The sequence below is a fragment of the Neopelma chrysocephalum genome, unplaced genomic scaffold (genome assembly GCF_003984885.1).
Source record: "Neopelma chrysocephalum unplaced genomic scaffold, ASM398488v2 Primary Assembly neopelma1_138, whole genome shotgun sequence".
NCBI lineage: Eukaryota > Metazoa > Chordata > Aves > Passeriformes > Pipridae > Neopelma > Neopelma chrysocephalum.
In genome coordinates, this window is record NW_020897800.1 from 3,436,629 (window position 1) to 3,456,710 (window position 20,082).

Here is a 20,082-nt window from a genome sequence, read left to right on the forward strand (position 1 = left end):
AGGTTTTGGGATCAGGCAGTTACATAAGTGCTGCAGGAAACTTGAGGGGGAGAATGAATGTCAAAGCCTGCTGGAACAGGGACCCGGGAGCCTTGTGGGTTCAGTCTCCAGCATCCATCAAACATGATTAATTTTAATGTCACAACATTTTAATGTCAATTACTTTTAATGTCACAGCTTCCTATTTACTGGTGCAGCCGCGTTTTCGAGCCCTGATGAGGAGATTCCCCCAAAAGAACTTTTAAGATCAAATAAATAAACAATTCAGAATAACTGCAGCAAACAAGCACCAGCCCAGTGCCTCCCTGCTTCTGGAAGGCTCTTGGTGAGGGGGAATCTATTCCAAAGGCCAAGAATTGAGAAATAGAGCATCTGAGGTTTTCATGTTTGGGGCCAAATTACTACTTAGAAAAATTCTCTTCTACTCCTTTTTTTCTAACTACACAATTTTGCTAATTGAAGATGCCTGTTGGACACTTGGCTTGATGTTATTCACACAAGGATATATTTTGTTTAGATGCTGCATGGAGAATAACAAAGACAGTGTGATCTTAAAATCTGTGTACAAAAAGAGACAACAGCAAGTTGAGACTGATGAAGAAACTCGTAGAAGAGGATTTGAGACTTAAAATCTGGGGAAAAAAATCAGACAGCCAAAAATTTTTTGCAAAGCAACAGGGATGTTTCCAACCCATTCAAGTGCTGCCTGTTTAAAAGCCTTTACTTTGAGTCAAATTCCTCTGGTTTTATATTTTTATGAACTTTTGTTTGTTAAGTGTTATTTTAAATAGCTGGAGAGGTTGACAAAGCCTCAAACCCCAGGAGGTTTCTGGAAAGAACAAAAGCAGCCTTGTGGGTAACTTTAGAACAAATTATAAGGCTGAGGATAAGTCAGGCCTCTATTCTAATGTGCAACTTAGATGGACAACAAAAGATATTTGAACAGACAAGCTAACTAAAGAAAACAAACAGGAAATTAAGTCAGACACCTGCATGGTCTTTTTTAGACTAAGAACTGACTTGTTCCACTCCCTGAAATACTTTTGTGTGCCCAACTGCTGCAGCTTTGCCTCAGAATGCAGATTTTAAGCCCATAACAATTCAGTGGGAACTTTTAAGTGCATAATTCCACCAACGTCACCAAGTTCAGTCTCACCCAACAGTAAAACTGTAAAAATGAAATGCACCATTTATTAAGAGATTTTCCAAAGCAGAACAGATGAGTTTGGGTTGAGTTTCACTGCAGAGATCACAGAACATCAGCATGATGTTTGCAGTTTGACAGCTGGCAATTCTATCAGCATCTTTTCCTGAGAAAGAGCCCTTCTTGCTCCACTGATAGACTGGTTCAGGGACAAATTAAACTGCCTGATAATTCCTTGAAACTTGGTTTCTATCCTGCATTTGTCAAGGTCCAACTTCCAGCTACCAGCTCCTAAAGACCCACAAATTTACATTATTAGGTAACTGCTCTCAGAGGGCTCTGCAAAGTCAGCAGGGACTGATCCTGGGCTCCCATCCAGGCAGGAGGAGGTTTAGCACAAACCATCCTGATTTTGGGATCCAGGGCTCATTTAGAACCGAGGAATTTCCTTGACTCCATGAGTTTAATTCTCCCTCTTCTCAGGGAATCCATCCCAGCACCTTCCCTGGGTGACAGACCCAGAGTGTCTCTCACATCCTGGTGTCTGTTCACCTGGACACGTTGGTGCTTGTCTAAAAATATTAATATAAAAGGTAAGCAGGTAAAACACGAGGTGCCAGACAGCACATCCTGACAGAGCTCTGGGTGTCTGACAGGGAGCACAGCCTGGAGTCACCTCCCAGCTTCCCACAGTTCCCATTCCCTGAGCTAAACCCAGCTCAGCCTCCTTGTTCCACCAAGCTGAAATCAGCCTCGTGCCTGGGCTTTGCTGCAGGGACCTTTCCCCTGACCCAGACTAAGCAAAGGCTCTCCAGGCACAGGCTCCTAAACAAAGCTCCACATTCCAATGATTTACTCATCCCTTCCATCCTGAACCAGCCAGACACAAAGAGGATGGCTGGGGGGCTGCAGGGACATCTGCAAGGCCAGCTCTTCACCCTCCACAGAGCCAAAGCTCAGATCCCTCAGCAGGTTCCCCAGCCTATTTTTGTTTGAACTCCTCCATCAGCCTGAGAAATCCTGTCCTCTCTATTCCAGCCATCACATCCACTGCAGTTCAGGTTGATAAACTCAGCCAGTGTCCATGGTTTTTATTTACACTCAGATATTGGCCATGAAACATGTTCTCCAATAAAATCTCAGTAAGCTCAAGTTCCCTCCCCTAGTTTGGTTCCCCTTTTCCCCAAGGCAAGCTGGGTATATCCCATCAGGGCTGTGAATGTTCTAAATAGCATCCACACCTTTTCTTAATGCACACAGCACTTAAAATCCATGGGAAGACAGACTTGAGTTTGTAATAAAACAGTACCAGCAATACCAGCAAAACCTGACACCTTGTTCTTTCCCCACGACCTGAGAACAGCAGAAGCAAAACTTGACTTTGCAGTCTTTTAAACAGACTTCCACTTTACCCTTTGGAAAGGTCTAGTCCCACAGGTAAGTTCCAAAATTGGCCTCATCAGTGGCTACTCACCCTCAGTGAAAAGACATGGTGCTAAATACCCAGTGTTGCAGTATCACAGACTAGCAAAGGTACAACTGGACCTTTCCAGTTGTATCCTGCAGGATGCCAGAAGCAGCTGGATGATCAGGGGAATTGGCCTCACCACAAACCAGGCTGTGAATCTTGCTCAGAATACCCTGTTCTGCCTTCCCCAGTCAGCCTGGGACCTGCAACCATCCCAAAAAATCCTTCAGGATCAACCAGGACCCTGCAAGTGGGCACATCCTACTTGGCTTATCCTGTGTAAATATCAAATAAGACCCATTGCCTGGCAGATCTTGGGTTTATTTCTAGATATTAATGAGGTACAGATGATACCTGTCCTGTGCATTTCCTCACAAATGCCCATTGAAATGGAACATCTGACTACTAGAAAACAGATTCAAAGGGCTTATCTAATGCCTTCCTGAATAGAAGTAACTTTGAAGGCTCAGTGACAAGTTAAATTTATTTCTTCAAGTATCCAAATACATAATTTTCTGCCTAATATTCAGCCATAAGTTCCCCCTATAACCCCGTGATTTCACATCCTGTCACTTGGGTTTTTTTCCACCTCCACCCGACACTGGGCCCTTCTGGAGTGAAACACTTGCTCAGATCAACTGTTATCCCCTCTGATCCCGTAGTTCCCAGCTCCTTATTTCCATGTTTGCTCTCGGGCAGGAGAGTCTGACTCACAGAGGCTGAATCTCTGCGAGAGAAATCAAATACTTCTTAGGGTTACCCGAGAGTTTCCAAGGCATCTGTCAGAGCCTGATGCAACTGTGACAGCTCCCAGAGCTGAATCAAGGGCATGAATAACCGTGGCAAAACCTATGGGCAGAGGAGCTATGGATAAATGAGTGCATTATGTTTGCTGAGGGGAAAAAACTGGCTGAGGAAGAGCCCCTTGGTTTTTGGTTTTTTCTTTTTTTTTTTTACCCTATTGCTGTATTTTTCCCCCTCAAACCAGCTCCTATTAATAACTGGAGACAAGCTAACAGGCTAAGTGGGTATCCCAACCCTTATTGTACCTGTTATTCTGTGACACATGCTCATTAAGAGCTGGCACTCAGTCCAGGATGCAGCTTTAATGTGTGAATTTTGCACTGACAATTAACGAGCCCATTGGCTCTATGTGGAATGACAGGAATAGACACCCCTCATTTCCCTGTTCTGAACCTGAATTCACCCTCCCAGGCTGCTCCCTGCATTCCTCGAGCTCAGCAAGCTCAGCAAAAAGTTGCAGCAGCTTCGTAACACTGGAAATTGTTTGTTATTTTTGCTTAGTAAACAAGGGGGAGAAAAAATATCCAGTGGCTCCACAGACGACAGCAGCTCATCAGCCCAGACTACACCAGGGTCCATCTGGACCTCATTAACATCTAGAAATAAACCCAAGATCTGCCAGGCAATGGGTCTTATTTGACATTTACACAGGATAAGCCAAGTAGGATGTGCCCACTTGCAGGGTCCTGGTTGATCCTGAAGGATTTTTTGGGATGGTTGCAGGTCCCAGGCTGACTGGGGAAGGCAGAACAGGGTATTCTGAGCAAGATTCACAGCCTGGTTTGTGGTGAGGCCAATTCCCCTGATCATCCAGCTGCTTCTGGCATCCTGCAGGATACAAACTGCTGGTTCAAGGGGGGGACATTGTCATGGCTTTGCTCAGAAATGTTTTATTCAAGCTGTTTATCCTCAAAAGAACATTTTCCTTTTAGATTAAATTATCTGGATTCTGTTTATTCTAAACACAGGAGACAGGACTCAAGCATTTCCTCTTTTAGGAAGTATGGCTGAGTGTGCTTCCTACAAGATTTATAAAGAATTCAAGCAAGGACTTGTGTGGCTCCTTAAGACTTCAAACTCTTCCTCCCTAAATGCTGAAAGAGCTGCTCTGTCAGAGCACAGTTACATCCCAGTGACATGGAATACAAATGCAAACAGACAGCAGCTATAAGCTCTCTGGAAAGGGCAGGATGATAAAAAACATGATCAAACTATTGACCAATACTCCACATTTTGTCTGAACACCATAAACTACATTATATAATGAGATATTTCCTTTTTTACAGCTGGGGAAGCCCAGGCTCCCAAAGGACTCATAAAACCACCTCCTGGGATTAGAGTTGAGATGAGACGAGTTAATGAGCAGCAGAATTGAGTTTTAAGAGGGAAAATTTTCATTCCACTAGACTCCAAAGTCACCATTGGAACTGGAAGCAAACCCAGAGATTCTTATCTTGTCTCCTTCCCAACAATTCTGACTCCTTTGCTGTGAAGATGGTTTAGATGCCATTTTCCACACAGGAATTCTCCACCTGCAGCACCAGGGAAGTGTCTTGTTTAGTTTTCCAGGAGACCTGAAAGCCAGACCACGAGCAGAGCTGCCCTGGCCATCAGGCCAACCTGTCTGAGCATCCCCAGCCCAGCTCAGGACCCAAGCAAGTCTCATGTTCTGGTATCTTTAATCCCTCACAGCTGCCCAGGACATTTTCCCTGGCATCTGCTCTGGGGGTTCATATATTATGTACCACTCCTGCATCAGAGAGGGACAGGAGAATATGAACAGTGACTGCTATTTAAAGTGTCTGCAGGAATAACACTTATCTGCTACATCTTCCCTGCCTGGCCAGGCTGAGCTGGGGGATGGAGGGTGTTTAGACCTCATGCATAATAATCATTACCTGCTCAATTAGTGCTGTTAGAATGCATGGCTGGCACCAAGTGCTGCCCCTCGTGCTGCTCTCCACCAGCTCCCTCTGCTAGGGGAATTCTTCCTGGTTTATTTTTAATTCTGCATCATAATCAGGCCCTAATTTTATGCATATTGGGCTCAGGATATTTTTTTTCCCTTTCTCTTACATTGTCAGTCTGCTTGTCACATCCTTGCTGAAGGGGATTCCTCACTTGAAGTCCTTCTCTTGGTAGGGTAGGATGGCCTCTTTTGGCTGAGGATTATAGGCTCTGACAGTGCTGACACAGAAAAATAAACCCCCAGAATGATTTAAAGCCATGAGCAGGGCTGTTTCCTCCAGATCAGGGATATATAGCTACTACTGCCCTTTCCTCCTATAACTCAAACCCAGCCTAAACCCAGCTACTTAAACCAGAGAGCAACCACAGCCCCTCTGACAGCCTCCCCCCATCCTGCTCTCCTCACTTGCTGATAAGATTATCAAATTTATTTTCACTATAATTTATGTTATTATCTATTTCATTACTAATTTTAATTATTTTATTAGAATTATTTAATATTTTACTATTTTTATTCTAAATTTATTATCATCAAAGTAACAAGGAGACCACACACTGCCTCCCCACCTTGAACTAAAGCATTTATGGCCCAGGGTCACAACAGAAGTGAGACTGAAGCTGGGACAATAAGACATAAAGGGATGAAGAGACTTGGATATACTCAAAAGAGAAGGACAACACAAATCTGCTAAATCCAGGGAATTAGATCACACTGCCAGGCAGATCCACACCAGAAGGGTGCTACAAAATTTCTTTTCAATAAAAGAGTATTGAGTGAGCTCAGTTCCAATCTGCTTCACACAGATGCTTTAGAGAAACAGAATTTATTTATTTACTTTTTAGTGGGTTTTTTTCCCCCTTGCTTATACAAGATGATCATAAAAAAAAAAGGGAAGAAGCATTTAAATCAGCAGCAGGGCTGGAAAAGCAGTGCTAATCCCTCCTGGAATAAGCTCCTTGAAATTAATTTGCCTCCCATGGGCTGGAGCTGTTCTGGTGCCAGACTTGCTCTATCAGGTGCTTTCAGTGTGGAGAGATGTTCCACCCCACTATGATGCTGCCAGGACCTGGAGATTTCCAGCAAACACCCCAAATCCCATAAAAAGCCCCAAACCACCAGAGAAGATGTGCACATAGAGTTAAAAGAGCTCCAGCATACTCCAAGCATGTCTCATCAGCACAGAAGATGCCAGGAGCTATTGGAGCTGCTGTTTTTTCTGGGTTTTCCATGCACAGGGCTGCAGAAAAGGAAATATTGAGAGGACAACCCCCAGGACAGGAACTAGGAAAGCTACAGCCAGGAGCAAAGCTGGGTTTGCAAAGTGGGGGAGAGGCTCCAAGTTTGCTCTGGGAGCAGGGAAGACAGGCAGGAGTGGCACTGGAAGGGGAGAGGTTCTTACATATGTCACATGCCATTGTAAAGTGATAAAAAGTATTTGCATTCAAAGGATTCTCCTCAGGGAAGGCAGCTTTTGTCAAGATAAAGGACATTCCTCTGCCCAGCACAGCCACCATGAAGTGATGGTAATACAGTAAATATGTTCCAGCTGTAGTAAATCACAGCAAAAATTAGGCTTTTTACCCTTCACTTAATTTAATAGTCACTTAATATTTCTGAGCTGGGGTAGGACATGCCATACACCAGTATTATAATCTATAAAATCAAGCATGTGTCAGTTATCTGTGCTTTGGCTTCTGGAAACAAAGAACATAACAGTGAACAGTCCTCAGCAGTGCTCAGAAAACCACTAACAAGGGAGAAAAATTAAATGTCAATATTGTCTAACTGGCTAGTTAAAATCATTCCACATGCATGAATAATCAGCTTTTCTCCCCCTCCCCCCCCATTTTTTTGCTTAAAGGTGTTTCTAAGGAGGAGGGCAAATAAGGAAAGAATTAATCTAAGCTGAGTATCTTCAGTCCCCAAGTTTTCTGCCTTCTCACTGCATGAATTCATGCTCTAGAATTACACAAATAGAGGTTAATCTGGTGCCTGGCTCGTTTAGGCAGGAGGAAAATCAGGTTTAAGATGCTTGGGGTTGCTGTGCAAGCTTTTGAATCTGCAGAGCTGCAGGGAAAGGTGCAAAGAGGCAAAGGAACAGTCCCGACCTCAGAGCACTTAAAATCCAGGAAAATAACATCTGGTTGGTGCAATAAGACCCAGTTTATTCCATCCTCATCCTGGTTTTGTCTTTCCTCCTCTTTCCTGGTGCTTCACAGAGGAGGATGTGGAGAGGGGAAGGTGCCTGATACACCCCAGCCTCCATTCCTAATGGGAATGTGCCCATTGCTGTCCCTCAGTGCCTTTTCCTAATGGGAATGTGCCCATTGCTGTCCCTCAGTGCCTTTTCCTAATGGGAATGTGGCCATTGCTGTCCCACAATGGAAGCAACAGTGCCCAGGGCATTACTAAATGGGAAAAAACTCAAGTAATTAGAGGAAAGAGCATTGTGTAATGCAGGATCGTTATCTTTGAGCAGCAGAGTTCTGAGCTCCTCTTGTCCCAGGTCATGTTGGGTCTGAATTCACTGACAGCTGCAGAATTGTCCTTTTTTTTGGCTCCAGGGGCAGCCTCGGGCTAAATGGAAGGAGCTGACAAAGGCAGACAAGCTGGGATCCATTTGGCACAGGAGTGACACCGATGGGAAGACTTTCCCCCCATTAAACCACAGACTCTGGAATTCTTCAGCTCCATTTCTACAGTGATTTCAGAGCCTTTTACAGCTCAGGAGGGAGAGGTTGTTACCTTGGGAGTGCTCAGAACAGCAGCTGAGGCACAAAGCAGTAGAAAGCATTTTCAAGTGCATCCCCAAAACTTGGAATGGTTAAAGGACCCCTCACAGCACGAAGTTGGTGTGACCAAATCACTCACATCTTCCAAAGTACCAATCCTTGAAATGGAGACTCCAAACTAACAGGCACTTAAAAATGGGGCGTGAATTACTAAATCACTGAGTCACTGGCCAAATCAAGGCTGGAATCTCGACATCCTGAATGCCTCTTTGACCAGAAGACACTCAAAATTGCTTAAAAATCCCCTTTGAAAAGAAATAATAATTAAAAAAAAAAAATCCCAGCGTTTGTCAACACAAAAGCTATGCTTTGTCTGGTTAAAATACCTTTTGTCTCCAAACCAGAGCTTGAAACAATGGAAGGGAAGAGAGGTTTTGCCCACAGCACAGACCACATGAGGACTAGACAAAGCTGTGCTGTGGAAACATCCATCCCTTCTGTGGGCTCAGTCAAACAGCTCCTCCTGGGAGATCCTGAGGCTCCTGGGGATCAGCACCAAGCTCTCCCAAAGCATTGATTCCACAAGGACACATCAGATTTCCCTCACAGGAAGGGATGGAGCTGGCACAGGTGGCTCCCAGTGGCATCCAACCCCTGGCACACCAGAATAAACACACAGAAGGAACACTACCAGCACTTCAGGAACTGCAACAGGGGGGTTATGGCAGCAAGAAGCAATCACCAGAACTTCATTCCCACTTTAAAAGTAGATTAATGATAAATATCATTCCCACTTTAGAGGTAGAGCACCCTCAGCCACATGAAGCTGAATTTCGTTTGATGTTTCTTTTGGAATCTATTCAGCATTGCAAATTAACTCAAATTCTTAAATATCTGGCTCCAAACACCAGGCCAGGTTTGCTGCTCATCTCGAAGTACAATATCCAAGAGTCTCCCCAGGGTTTGCAGAGCCCTGAACCACCATAAACCAAATAAAGCAAATAAAGCAGACAGTCACCAATAACCCCTCACTCAGCAGGTCCAGCTCCCCTCAGAGCCCAGTGAAACGGTTCACTAAGTGTGATTGAAAGCTCTCACACCATTTTAAGACTGGTTTTATGCTCCAGGAATTTCAAGTAATGCTACCAGAGACATCTGAAAATGAGGTGGTGCTGCAGCCTCCATTGGCAATCGTGTGCTGCTTCGTTTTTTTTTGGAAGCACAAAGCAGCTCAGGCTCATCTGGGTAAAACACTCTGCACCAAGCCCTGGATTCCATGTCCTTGGAAGGTCCCTGGTTTCCCATTTTTGAGCACACTAAGCTGTTGGCTCTCCAGGAGCAGCACTTCTGCCTGCTCATGTCTTACAAGACCCAGAGAGCATTTAGCAGACATGCACTGCAGCCTCATGCTGCTGCTCTGAAATGAGTGCTAGTGCCAGTTAATGCCTGGGGAAGATGAAGCAATTTCCTTAATATTACTCAACAAGGCAGGATCAGCAGCAGGATTTTCCCAGCACCAGCCTCGAGTCTCACTCCAGCAGATTTAGTCTGGAATTACCCCACCACAGCAGAGTTCCAAATCTGGCTCTGGGTACCTTTTTTTTTCCTGCAGAGCTTTGATAAATTGTCCTTTGTTCAGAAAAAAAAAAAGGGGGGAAAAAAAAAAAAGCCCTGATGTTGGAGAACGTGGCTCCTTTTTCCTCTTGTCCCTGGAATTGTGATTGGAAATAATTGGAAGTGTCACTGGAAGTAATCAGAAGTGACAGTCCCTGGGCTACAAGGCTTTTGCTTCAAGTCTAACGATCCCCCCGCAAAACAAAACCTAAATTTAAACAATGAAGTCATAAAGTGATTTGCCTTCAAGGTTGAAAACCCTGCAATATTTTTTTTTTTCAAACAAACAAAAAAAAAGGTGCTTGGCTCTGGTTTAGTTCAATATTCAAGGCTTGCTGTGTTATATTAAAGACAACCCCCTGCACATACAAAGACATCCCAGGATTTCCTGGCTCTCTGCAGCCCTACCCGACAGAAAAAGGTCCATATTGATATTAAATATTTCCATAGCCTTTAAAATTGTATCAATCCTTTAGGGAAAGAAATAGATTGAGCAGTCTGAGCTATGAGACTCAGCCAGCACACATCTCAAATATCCCAAATACTGGAAAACCACCTCATATACTGGAAAACCACCTAATTCCAATATTTTTTTGAAGAAGCACAAAGGAATGAGATGGAGTTACTCTTTTTTTCATACTCCCATTCTGAAAAGGCCTCTCACTTTGCACTTAATACCATCCAGACACTGAGGGAAAGAATCTCTGCTCAAAAGACCTTACAGCCAAAACACACTCCACAGGTACATGCTGGATAGAAAAACTAGATTTTTCTTTTTCACATGCAGCACAAAGTAACTCAGACTCAGCACACACAGCCCAGAGTTTCCTTCCTGTGAGGTTTTTCTGGTAACACAGCAGCCCTTCACACCAGGAGTGGAGTTTCTCAGCACATTGGCACTGAAAATCCATTAATACTTGGGCAAGTATCTTATTAGAAAATAAGGATAAGTCCCTCCAGCTTGACCAGTCGTAGCTGTTTGTCAATGATCTGCCCATCACTATTTCCACCCATATCAGGAGGAAAATGGCTTTGAATCAGAGCTGCAAAGGTTTTAGACAGGGAGCAACTGCTGCATCACCTTTAGGCTGTGTGCACCCACCATCCTGCTAGATGGGCTTTAAATATTCTCTACCCAGTATGGCCCTGCTGGACTGAATTACCCAGAGCTTTATCCAAGTGTGTCCCTTCCCAGGGAGCTGCAAACCCAGCCTGGCCATGGTCATCCCTTGCCTCCAACCCTGCACGCTCCAGTTCAGCAGCCTTTCCAGGAGAGCAGCCTCCCCTCTGCCAGGGCATGTTACCAACCCAGCAGGATCTGCACTGACCTTTTCCTTCCAAAGGCAATGAAACTGCAGGCACTGAGCTGAACTCCAACCTTTCCACCCAGTCAGTCACACACACCAAAGGCTTCAGACTCACTCTCCAGCCCCAAAAGTGGGACTGGCAGCTCCAGGGGAGGAGGGACAGGCTCAAAGAGGGCTGTGATGTCCATGGATTGCTGTAGGACAGCAAATGTGATGCCCTAAATCTGGGTCTGCCCCATTAGGGGAAGGGCTGAGTTACAACGTTTGCCTTTTGGAGCTGCCAAGTGCTTTGCTGGAGGTGAAGGAGCAGGTGAGGACAGGACTTGTTTCATCCCCTGCACCACCTTTGATGCATCTTACACTCAGTCCTCTTTGCAACTTGTTGCAAAGGAAAGTCAGAGCTGTTGAATGAGTGAATAATAAATCAAATACCAAAGTGTGGCTGAGGAAAGCCTGGCCATGGTGCTTTGCTGAGCAGGGCAGTGCCCACCCCTCCTCCTGCTTTTCCTAGGACTGAGACATTTCTGGGAAGAAGGACCAGCCTGATTCTGGGTTGCTATCCCAGTCTGGAGCTCCCAGTTTGTGTTGCATGCACCTCCTTTGGGTTCTGCCCAGGGAAATGTGTGTTTTGGGCAAGGTTTGAACCCCTGGTTGGCAGAGGTGGGCAGTGATTCCACCCAGCACTGAAGGGAGAAGCTGGAAGTTCACCCTCACTTGTGGTGACTTTCCACCATCACCTCACACATTTTCCATTGTTGTGCTTCCTGTATCCTCCACCTCCCCATCATTTGAGTGTCTATTCCCAGACCTCACTGACCTGACTTCACCCTTGACTTTTTGCTGGGCTGCTTCTGCAAACCAACCATTTCTAAAAACAGATGAAGAAACAGCTTGGGGGGGGGAAGGAAAAAAAAAAAGAAAAAAAAGGAGAGACCCATTCATCTTTTCAACAGGACACCACCAAATTCCCTCTGCACCCAGAGCAGCCCCCTCTTCACACATTAGTGCACAAAATATTCACAATATTGTGTGTGCACCTCAGCCAAGCTTTCCCTCAAGTGTGTTAAATAAATACATCACACAAAGTACAAACGCTGAAGTAGAAGGAGTTAGAAATAAAAGGTATAATTTGACTAAAGCCGTGGGGGAAAAGCACAGAAAGCAGCTTCCAGCAGCCCATTTTATTGCTCCTTTACAATCATTTAGCCCAGTGTAGCAAAGACTTAGACACAGAAGATGTTCCAAACGCGCTCAAGACTCTCAGAGTGACTGTTCACATTTCTTTTCCAACCAAATCCCACACTGCAAACCTGCTCAGCTCCCTGCAAAGCCCCGGGTTTGCCTTGAGGAAAACAGGGGGCGTTTGTTGTGATCCCGAGGATAAAACACCGGGATATCCCCGAGCCGGCTGTGCAGGGGCATTCCTGGAAGCTTGTGCTGCTCTTACACAAAGTGTCCTCCTGAAGTGGCCCAGAGCACCCCCCAAAACAGACCCTCGAGGCAAAACACCACTTGTTTTCCCTGGGAAGTTGAGAAAAGTTGCCCTCCCCCGAACTATTTCCCGTAAAATAAATTCGTCTTCCCAATTCCAGCTCCATTTTGGCATCCTGCTTTTCCTCACTCTGGCAGGTTACTTTTTTTTTTTTCCCCTCCTCTTCTTCTTCCACGGGGTAAAATGGAAAAAGCAGAAAGGATAAAAATAACCCCCAAAATAAACTTTTTCTAACGTTAAAAATCCAAACTATTCCGTATAAAACAAAGCACTGCTGGAGCAAAACAGAGCATTTTTCATTGAGTGTCTTGACAGAAAACATTTGATGCAAACCACCCCTGGCTTTAGAAGAATTTGAGTGTCTCACAAGGAGTGTTAACCCTGATATTGTGCCAGGGAGCAACTCGATTGTGTCTGTCTCCTTTGAGTCCCCCCAAATGGATACATTGCTTCTCTTAATTCCTTTCCTTAGGTATTCCCAGAGCAGTGTTACAATAAAGAGCTTTTTGCCCTGTCTTGGAATTAAATTCACACTATTGTAACAGGCTGAATCTTGAACAAAGTTGATGTTTTGCTGACTGTTTTTTGGATTTTATGTCATAAACTTTCACCAATTATCACCTACATGATGCTGCCCTTGTGAAATGCTTTTTGAGCTAAACACAACATGAAGTTACCTGCATTCCTTCAGAATCCAATGACACAAAGAGGACATGAAATTCAAAAAAACCTCAACAACAAAACCCTTTTCACAGCACAAATATTTTGGTTTTGTGCTCCACTCCTGAGCCAAGGCTTTATTTTGGCAAACTGCTGTAAAAACACAGGGCAAAACCCTTGTCCCACCAAGCTTCTAAGTACACCAGGAAACAGGGTGAAAGGCAGGAGAAGGAGCCAGGGAGAACTAGAAAATAGCAAGTATATTATATACTATTCTGTATATGCACTATGCTATATATTATATATTAGTTACCACTGAGAAATTTTGAAAATACCTGGAAAATCAGCAGAAATAAAGATCCATAAAGCTTTGTTTTAAGCAACCTGAAAACTGTCTGTCTTTTACTACTTCCAGACAGAGCATTCCGTTAGAAAATTCCCTCACTGAGAGCAGGAGTGGTTTGGTTTTTTTTAGAAAAAGCCCAAAATTGTGATGTTTCTTGGCTTTCTGGGGCACAGGACAGCAAGGATTTAGGGAGAGGGATCTCAGAGGGATGTGACAGGGCACACTGTCTCCTGGAAGAGGAGAGAAAGCAGCAGAGCACAGCCCCAGGCTGACCTGCCGAGCTGCTCCTGGAGCCGCTTGGATCCTCCAGCTCCCAGTCTGGTGGATACCTGGGCTGTCAGAGCCGATTCCTCACTCCAGCAGGCACTGGGAGGGATCTGCACATTGACCTTTCTCCCAGTGCAGTGAGACAATCTGAGTGTGGGGGTTCAGTGCAGCCCCCGGGCAGGGCTCAGACACTCCCCGACCTCAGGGCTCAAAGGGCGAAGTGAAGCTCCATCTGCACACCAGGGATTCCTGCTCTTCCAGCTGCTCCCACCTCAGCAACACCAGTACAACCCCCTCAGTTCAGCACATCTGGCTCAGCCAACCCTTAACACCAATGTGAGGGTTCACTGCCAACAGCAGGACACCAGAAAACTGGGTGATGGGTTTGGTCCCTGTGACCTCACTGAGAGCAGGAGTATGGGTTTTTTGTAAAAAAACCCCAACATTGCAGTGTTTCTCGGCTTTGCTGGGGCACAGGACAGCAAGGATTTAGGGAGATGGATCCTAGGGAGATGTGACAGGGCACACTGCAGGAGGAGACCACTCTAACCCCCCAGGTCAGCACATCTGGGTCAGACAACCCTCACATGCACTGGGGTGAGCAACCCTCAACACCAGTGTGAAGGTTCACTGCCAACAGCAGGACACCAGAAAGCTGGAGGACTGATTTAGTTTGGCACATCTGCTGCTCTGAATCCTAAATCCATGGGTTTCTGGAGGGCAGAGCACACACACCAGCCAGCAAGTGAAGGAAAAGCACAAAACCAGTGTCGAAACCATCATCAAAACCCTCACCCATCTTTGATGACAAAAATTAGCTTTTTACTTAAATGGAAGGCTCATTAAAAATATTCATGATGGAATTGAAGGGGGTGAAAGAAAGCAGAGGAGATTTCCCACCCCTGAAAATTTAAAGCAATTCAGTAAAACTTTTAAATGAAAGCATTTGTCACTTTTTTTTTTTTTACACAACGTCCTATTATGAAGTTTTTCCACTCAGAAGTGAAGAACCAGAGATACTTCCCTCAGAAATTTCCATGTTGATGTTCAAAATCAAATCAAAATTGATTTGCAGTGGTGTCTGAAACAATTTTGACCCGGGATGAGAATCAGATGTCACACACAGGTAGACACATAAAATAACACACATCACCTTCCCCTCCTCACTCCCTCCTGTCTCATTCCCCCAGCCTTTACTGGCAAAGAGAGCATCTTATCAACACTTAGAAGAGTCTTTAATCTTGTCTTGTTTTAAAAGTCTCCTTCAAACAAATTGCCTCCTGTTTCCTGTCTCCCCACACGTGCCCCAGAGAGGTAAACAGTGTAAAGGACTGTATATATTAGCCATGCTCTTGGTATGTTTAATAATGAAACCCCAAACCAGGCAACCCTCCTTTCAAGGCTCCTCTAAAAACTTTTTTTCCGCTCTAACCTTTCGCTTTTATGGATTTTCTGCAGTTAAAAAGGTACAGAAGTGCCAATGGTGATTTTGTTTTTTGGTGCTGATAGACTTTCTCTAGGCAGGAAATGAGTTTCCCCAGCCTCCTTGTACTCAGGGTGATCCAAAAACAGGGAACCACTGTGCTTCCCTCCCTTTCCCTGGAGCATGCTTCTGATGTTGGGAATGAAGCTGCACACAGAGCACAAAGACCAAGTCACCTGTTGACGAGGCAGGTAAAGCAGAGGAAAGAAAAGGGCAATTCAATGACCAGGAAACAGAATATTCCAGGTTTTGCTGTGTCCAGTGCTTGGACAACTCCCACAGAGAGGCTGAGAAACATGACTCAGGGGAGGCCTTTTGCTCTGCACCCCTGTGCTCCTGCCGTGGTGGAGATGCTCAGATGGCAAAGATAAAAGATAAAATGATAAAGCCCATTTAGATAAAATGATAAAACCCATCATGTTGCATAAATAAAAGCAGCAAAGGTAAGTTGTCATTACATCCCAGCCAAACCCACACCTTTTCTGGGGCAGCAGTTTATTCCTTTTGCTCCAAGCATTCCACGTGTGGGAATGTTGAACAGGATCAGAGGCTGCAGTTCTCCATCAGCAACCTGCCCTTCTGCCTCCCTGATTTTTGCAGATCCACTTTCCTGACCAGCCCAGACACCTCAGGCAGAAGCTCAGCTGTCCCTAAACTTGCTGTCCCACCTCCTGGGGTGTTCTTTAACCTTCCCCACCACAGGGACACACAACTGGCCAAAGCAGATGTGCAGGGGGGACAAACTGCTCCCTGCAGGTTCTCCAGCATGTCCAAGACCCGTCCCATTCCTACAGACAAAACCTTTGCTGACAGCAATCTCTAGAGTAAACGGCTTTTTTACAGTTTATTCAGCAGCTCTACAAATTTTATTGTGTTTCAGATGACTAAAAAAAAATAAAATCTCTCTGGTCCACATTGCACACCTGAGGTTGAAGGACTGGGCTGTCCCTGAAACGTTTCATTCTGGCTGTTTAAAACCCCTGTTCTGCCACAGAAATGCAGCATCCTGTGGGGCTCAGCTCCTCCCAGGGAATCAGGGACCAGCCCACTTTCCCACACCTGTATCCAGGTGCCCGGGAAGACGCGGAATTCCCGGTCTTTGCCCGGGCAGGGCAGAGGTGGGAGCTGAGGGCCCGTCAGCAGGATGTGGGAGCAGAGCAGAGACAGGGGCTCACTCCTCACATCCCAGAGCCTCCAGAGGGGCACAAACCCAGGCTGCTCCCGAGCCAGACCGGGAACAAACCCCCTCCCAGAGCTCAGCTCTGCAAACTCTTCCCTCCACAGGCTGCGGCTTTAACAGGCAGCTCTTCTGCCTTCACTCCCCTCTAAGGTCTCCTGTTCCATTTTCCACTCCTCTCCTACTCAATCAGCCTCCACCTCTTTCCTTTCCCTTCTTTCAGCAGCCCTCTCCCCTTCCCTTTCCCCTTCATGTCCCTTCTCCCATCCTTTTCTCCCCCAACTCCTCCCTCTTGCACTTCAACACATCTGTTTCTAATCTTAACCATCCATTGGAAACAATAACCCCTTTTCATTTAAAAAAAAAACCCAAACCCCTGAAAGCTGAGTGCCCAAGCAAATCAAAACAGTTACACAAATTTGACACTACGCCTGAAACAAAGACATTTTGTTCACCTTTTTCTGCCAGAGAGGCTCAAGCCCCTCACTAGTTTATCACTGAAAAGCAAAAACAAGACACACGTTCCCAAATGAGTCCGTTAAACCACCAATTTTAAAATTAATCCAGATATTAACGGATTTCTGGTGATCAACCTGCTAATAAAGCGACGAGGAAAGCATCAGAACCCAGACACTGCTGAAAATACAGTTTTCCATGAAAGTTTTTGCCTCACAAACCCCTCTCTCCAGCTCACCAGAAACGAATTTCACTCGCACGGAGGAGACCCGTGGAAGTTTGATTAAAAAAACTAAACAAAACCTACCTAAGAAGAGGATTGGAAGTGCAGACATTCCGTCTCCAAGCAAAGAGGGACTTTTCCTCCCTTTTTCTTCCTTTCTTTCTCCCAGGAACAGCAGGCAGACCTGCACAGGATTCAAAGGAACGCCTCTGGAATGCACGGAGTGTAATTGCATCCATGTGCCAGAAAAATAACCAACTTCACTCTTTCTTCCCTCCTGCTATCCATCTCCTTGTCCATATTCCATCCGGATCCGGGCAGAGCTTTCAGGGCTCTGCAGCTGCTGATTTTGAAGGCCCGGGGAGTTTTGGGGAGGAGAAGAGGCAGAGGCAGCGCAGGGACTTCACATCCACGGCGGCACAGAACAGTTTGGCTCGTGTGGAAAGGAGAGAAGCAGGGGAAAAAAAACCACTGTGCTCAATGTTCACCACATGGCTGCCTCCCACAAGAGCCCCTCCCTGCCATCAGCTGGGATTAATAGCCAAGACCAGTCATGTGGGTGAGGTGCAGCTCGTTTCCAGCAGCAAAATATATGTATTTTTTTTTGCAGGAGAAGCCCTAGTGTTAAAACAGTTAAGTTTGGAGGCGGTAAAAATCCAGCCTGGAAAAAAAAAAAGATTAAAAAAAAAAAATCAGATTCGTCACTCAAGGGTTAGAAAGACACTCTTGGAAGAATCACACACACTCCTCGGATCATAAACACACAGATACATTAGCTTTGTTCTCTTTCCTAGATAATAAATTGCAGGATTAAAGCTTTTAGGCTTGCTGGAATACTTGCTCTGTGGTTTTCTTTTGGAGTTTCTAGGAGAGAAGAAAAAAATTCCTAAAAAAGGATTTAATTTTACACTGATGAGCGAAAAGCCAAATCAAGCAGAAATTGGTTGTCTACATTTAGTGGGTGCAACTCATAACTCACTCCCAAAGGGCATTTTTTAGGCAGCCTGAGAGACCTTTACAGCCCATCTTCAGCTTCACCCCAGTGCAGTCACAAAGGGGGGCAAGTTTTAAAAATCACCTCAGATATTCCTTTCCATCATACACAGGGGGTGGCAAATCAAACATCTTTACCCATCTCGGGGCCAAAGGGAAGCTCTGGGATACAGGACAAAAATTCGCCCCCTTAGGAGCAGTTATGAAAGTGTTTCTAAATCCTAAGAGAAAGAGCTGCCAGACCATGCTTTGGGACACCAGACTCCAGTTTCAAGCTCTCTCTCCCCCTGTGTAACCCCACCTACATGTAATTCCTACAGATTTCACCATAAAATCAGGGATTGATGTTCTTTCTCTCTCCAGGGATGAAAATAAACCCTGTGCAGAGCCAGGAACTGAACTCAATGATCCTTGTGGTCCCCTCCAACTCAGAATATTCTGCTTTTTCACAAAATACAGCAATTTTTATGAAGTCCTTAATGAGGAGCACAACACTTGGAAGCTCCATAGGAATTTAGTACCTCACCTGTTCAGGACAGAGCTTTGCAAGCACTTACAGAAAGACAACAAACACTGGACAAAGATCAAACCTCAGTTTCAAACTGATACCAAAGACAATAACGTGGATAAAAATCACCCTTCTGCATCCAGTTTCATTAAAGTTTTATTTGCCCCCCCCAGGCTTGGATGGGAACAAGAGCAGCATTTGGCTCCTCCTCTCCAGGACAGCTGGAGAGTTCTCTCTGTAACACGATGTTTTAAGCAGCAAATTCAAGGAGCTTTTTAGTTGTTCACCCAACTAAATCTGTGTTCACATTTAGTTATTAAGCAGCAAATTTAAGGAGCTTTTTAGCTGTTGGTTGTCCCCTCAAATACATTTACTGACACTTTATGAGTGCTGAGCCTCTCTGAAGTGAGATTTTTTCACCCAACACGGGTGGGTGATACAGGATCAGTCATTATTAGAGAATGGAACAGTTCCCACAGAGCAGCTCCACTTGTCCATATTTTAAGAGCAGATTCCTTCAGAACTTTTTCCCCCACACTCTTGGTCAAACCTGCTGCTGGTTTCCCAGCTCTGGGAGGGTCTGCAGATCCCATGGATTTTCAGGACATGGATCAATGGAGGAAAAGTGCCTTGGATCCCTCCCCCAGCCCTCCAGGAGCTGATGGCACTGAGCTTGTCTCCCTGCATTAGGAGCCTGACAGAAGATGTCCCAAGCCCTGCTGCAAAATTCTCAGCACCCTGCTCAACTTTAATAGAATCAATGCATCAGGAACCAGGAGGGGGAGAAGTGTTGTCACCCTCCGTGGGAATTCCAGGAGCTGGGATGCACAGGGAGGAGGAAGAAGAGGGTGGAGGATGGAAGAAGAGGCCATACATGCAAAAATCTCCTCTCCATCATCTCACACAAATCGTTCCACAGCCCTCACTTCACCTCCAGCCCCTTCAGGAAGTTCCTCAGAGCTCAGAGGCTGTGGGGGACATGGGGGGTTCTCCCTTGGGTGAACCCCACTGCTTTGGGTGACAGTTCCCAGGAAGGAAAACAGGGACAGCCCAGCCCATCCTCTGCAGGCCTTTGCTGGTGTGTTTGGGGCAAGAGCTCCTCTCCACAGCACATCATTTTTCCAGAAGGGGTAAATTCTTCCAGGTGGGTTTGGGAACACTTTGACTGCCCAAGCAGGGGAGGTGCATCGTGCACTTCCCAGCAGGGAGAGCCCTGGAACAGCAACTGAGGCTTCAGATGATCAACATTAAATAAAAACATTCCATCAAAACCCTTCGTAAACTGAGTTTTTCAGGGTTCCTGCACTGGCCCTGGCAGACCCCAAGTTTTAAGTCTGGAGTAGGTTCAAACTACAACTCCTGTATTGAAATATCTGTAAAAACCCTCATAGGCCACAGAACAACCACTTTTGTGGTGTCTTCCCTGGTGCTGTCCCACT

General features: G+C 45.5%; 1 protein-coding gene across 1 annotated transcript in view; it reads right to left on the reverse strand.

The window, feature by feature from the left end:
- Nucleotides 1-17,624, reverse strand: part of CLMP (CXADR like membrane protein) — a 41,540-nt gene extending 23,916 nt beyond the window's left edge. The window contains exon 1 of the mRNA XM_027699425.1: nt 17,227-17,624. Within this exon, the coding sequence (XP_027555226.1) occupies nt 17,227-17,377 (151 nt within the window). The 5' untranslated portion in view covers nt 17,378-17,624. The remainder of the gene's footprint in view (nt 1-17,226) is intronic.
- Between the last annotated feature and the right edge of the window lie 2,458 nt (nt 17,625-20,082).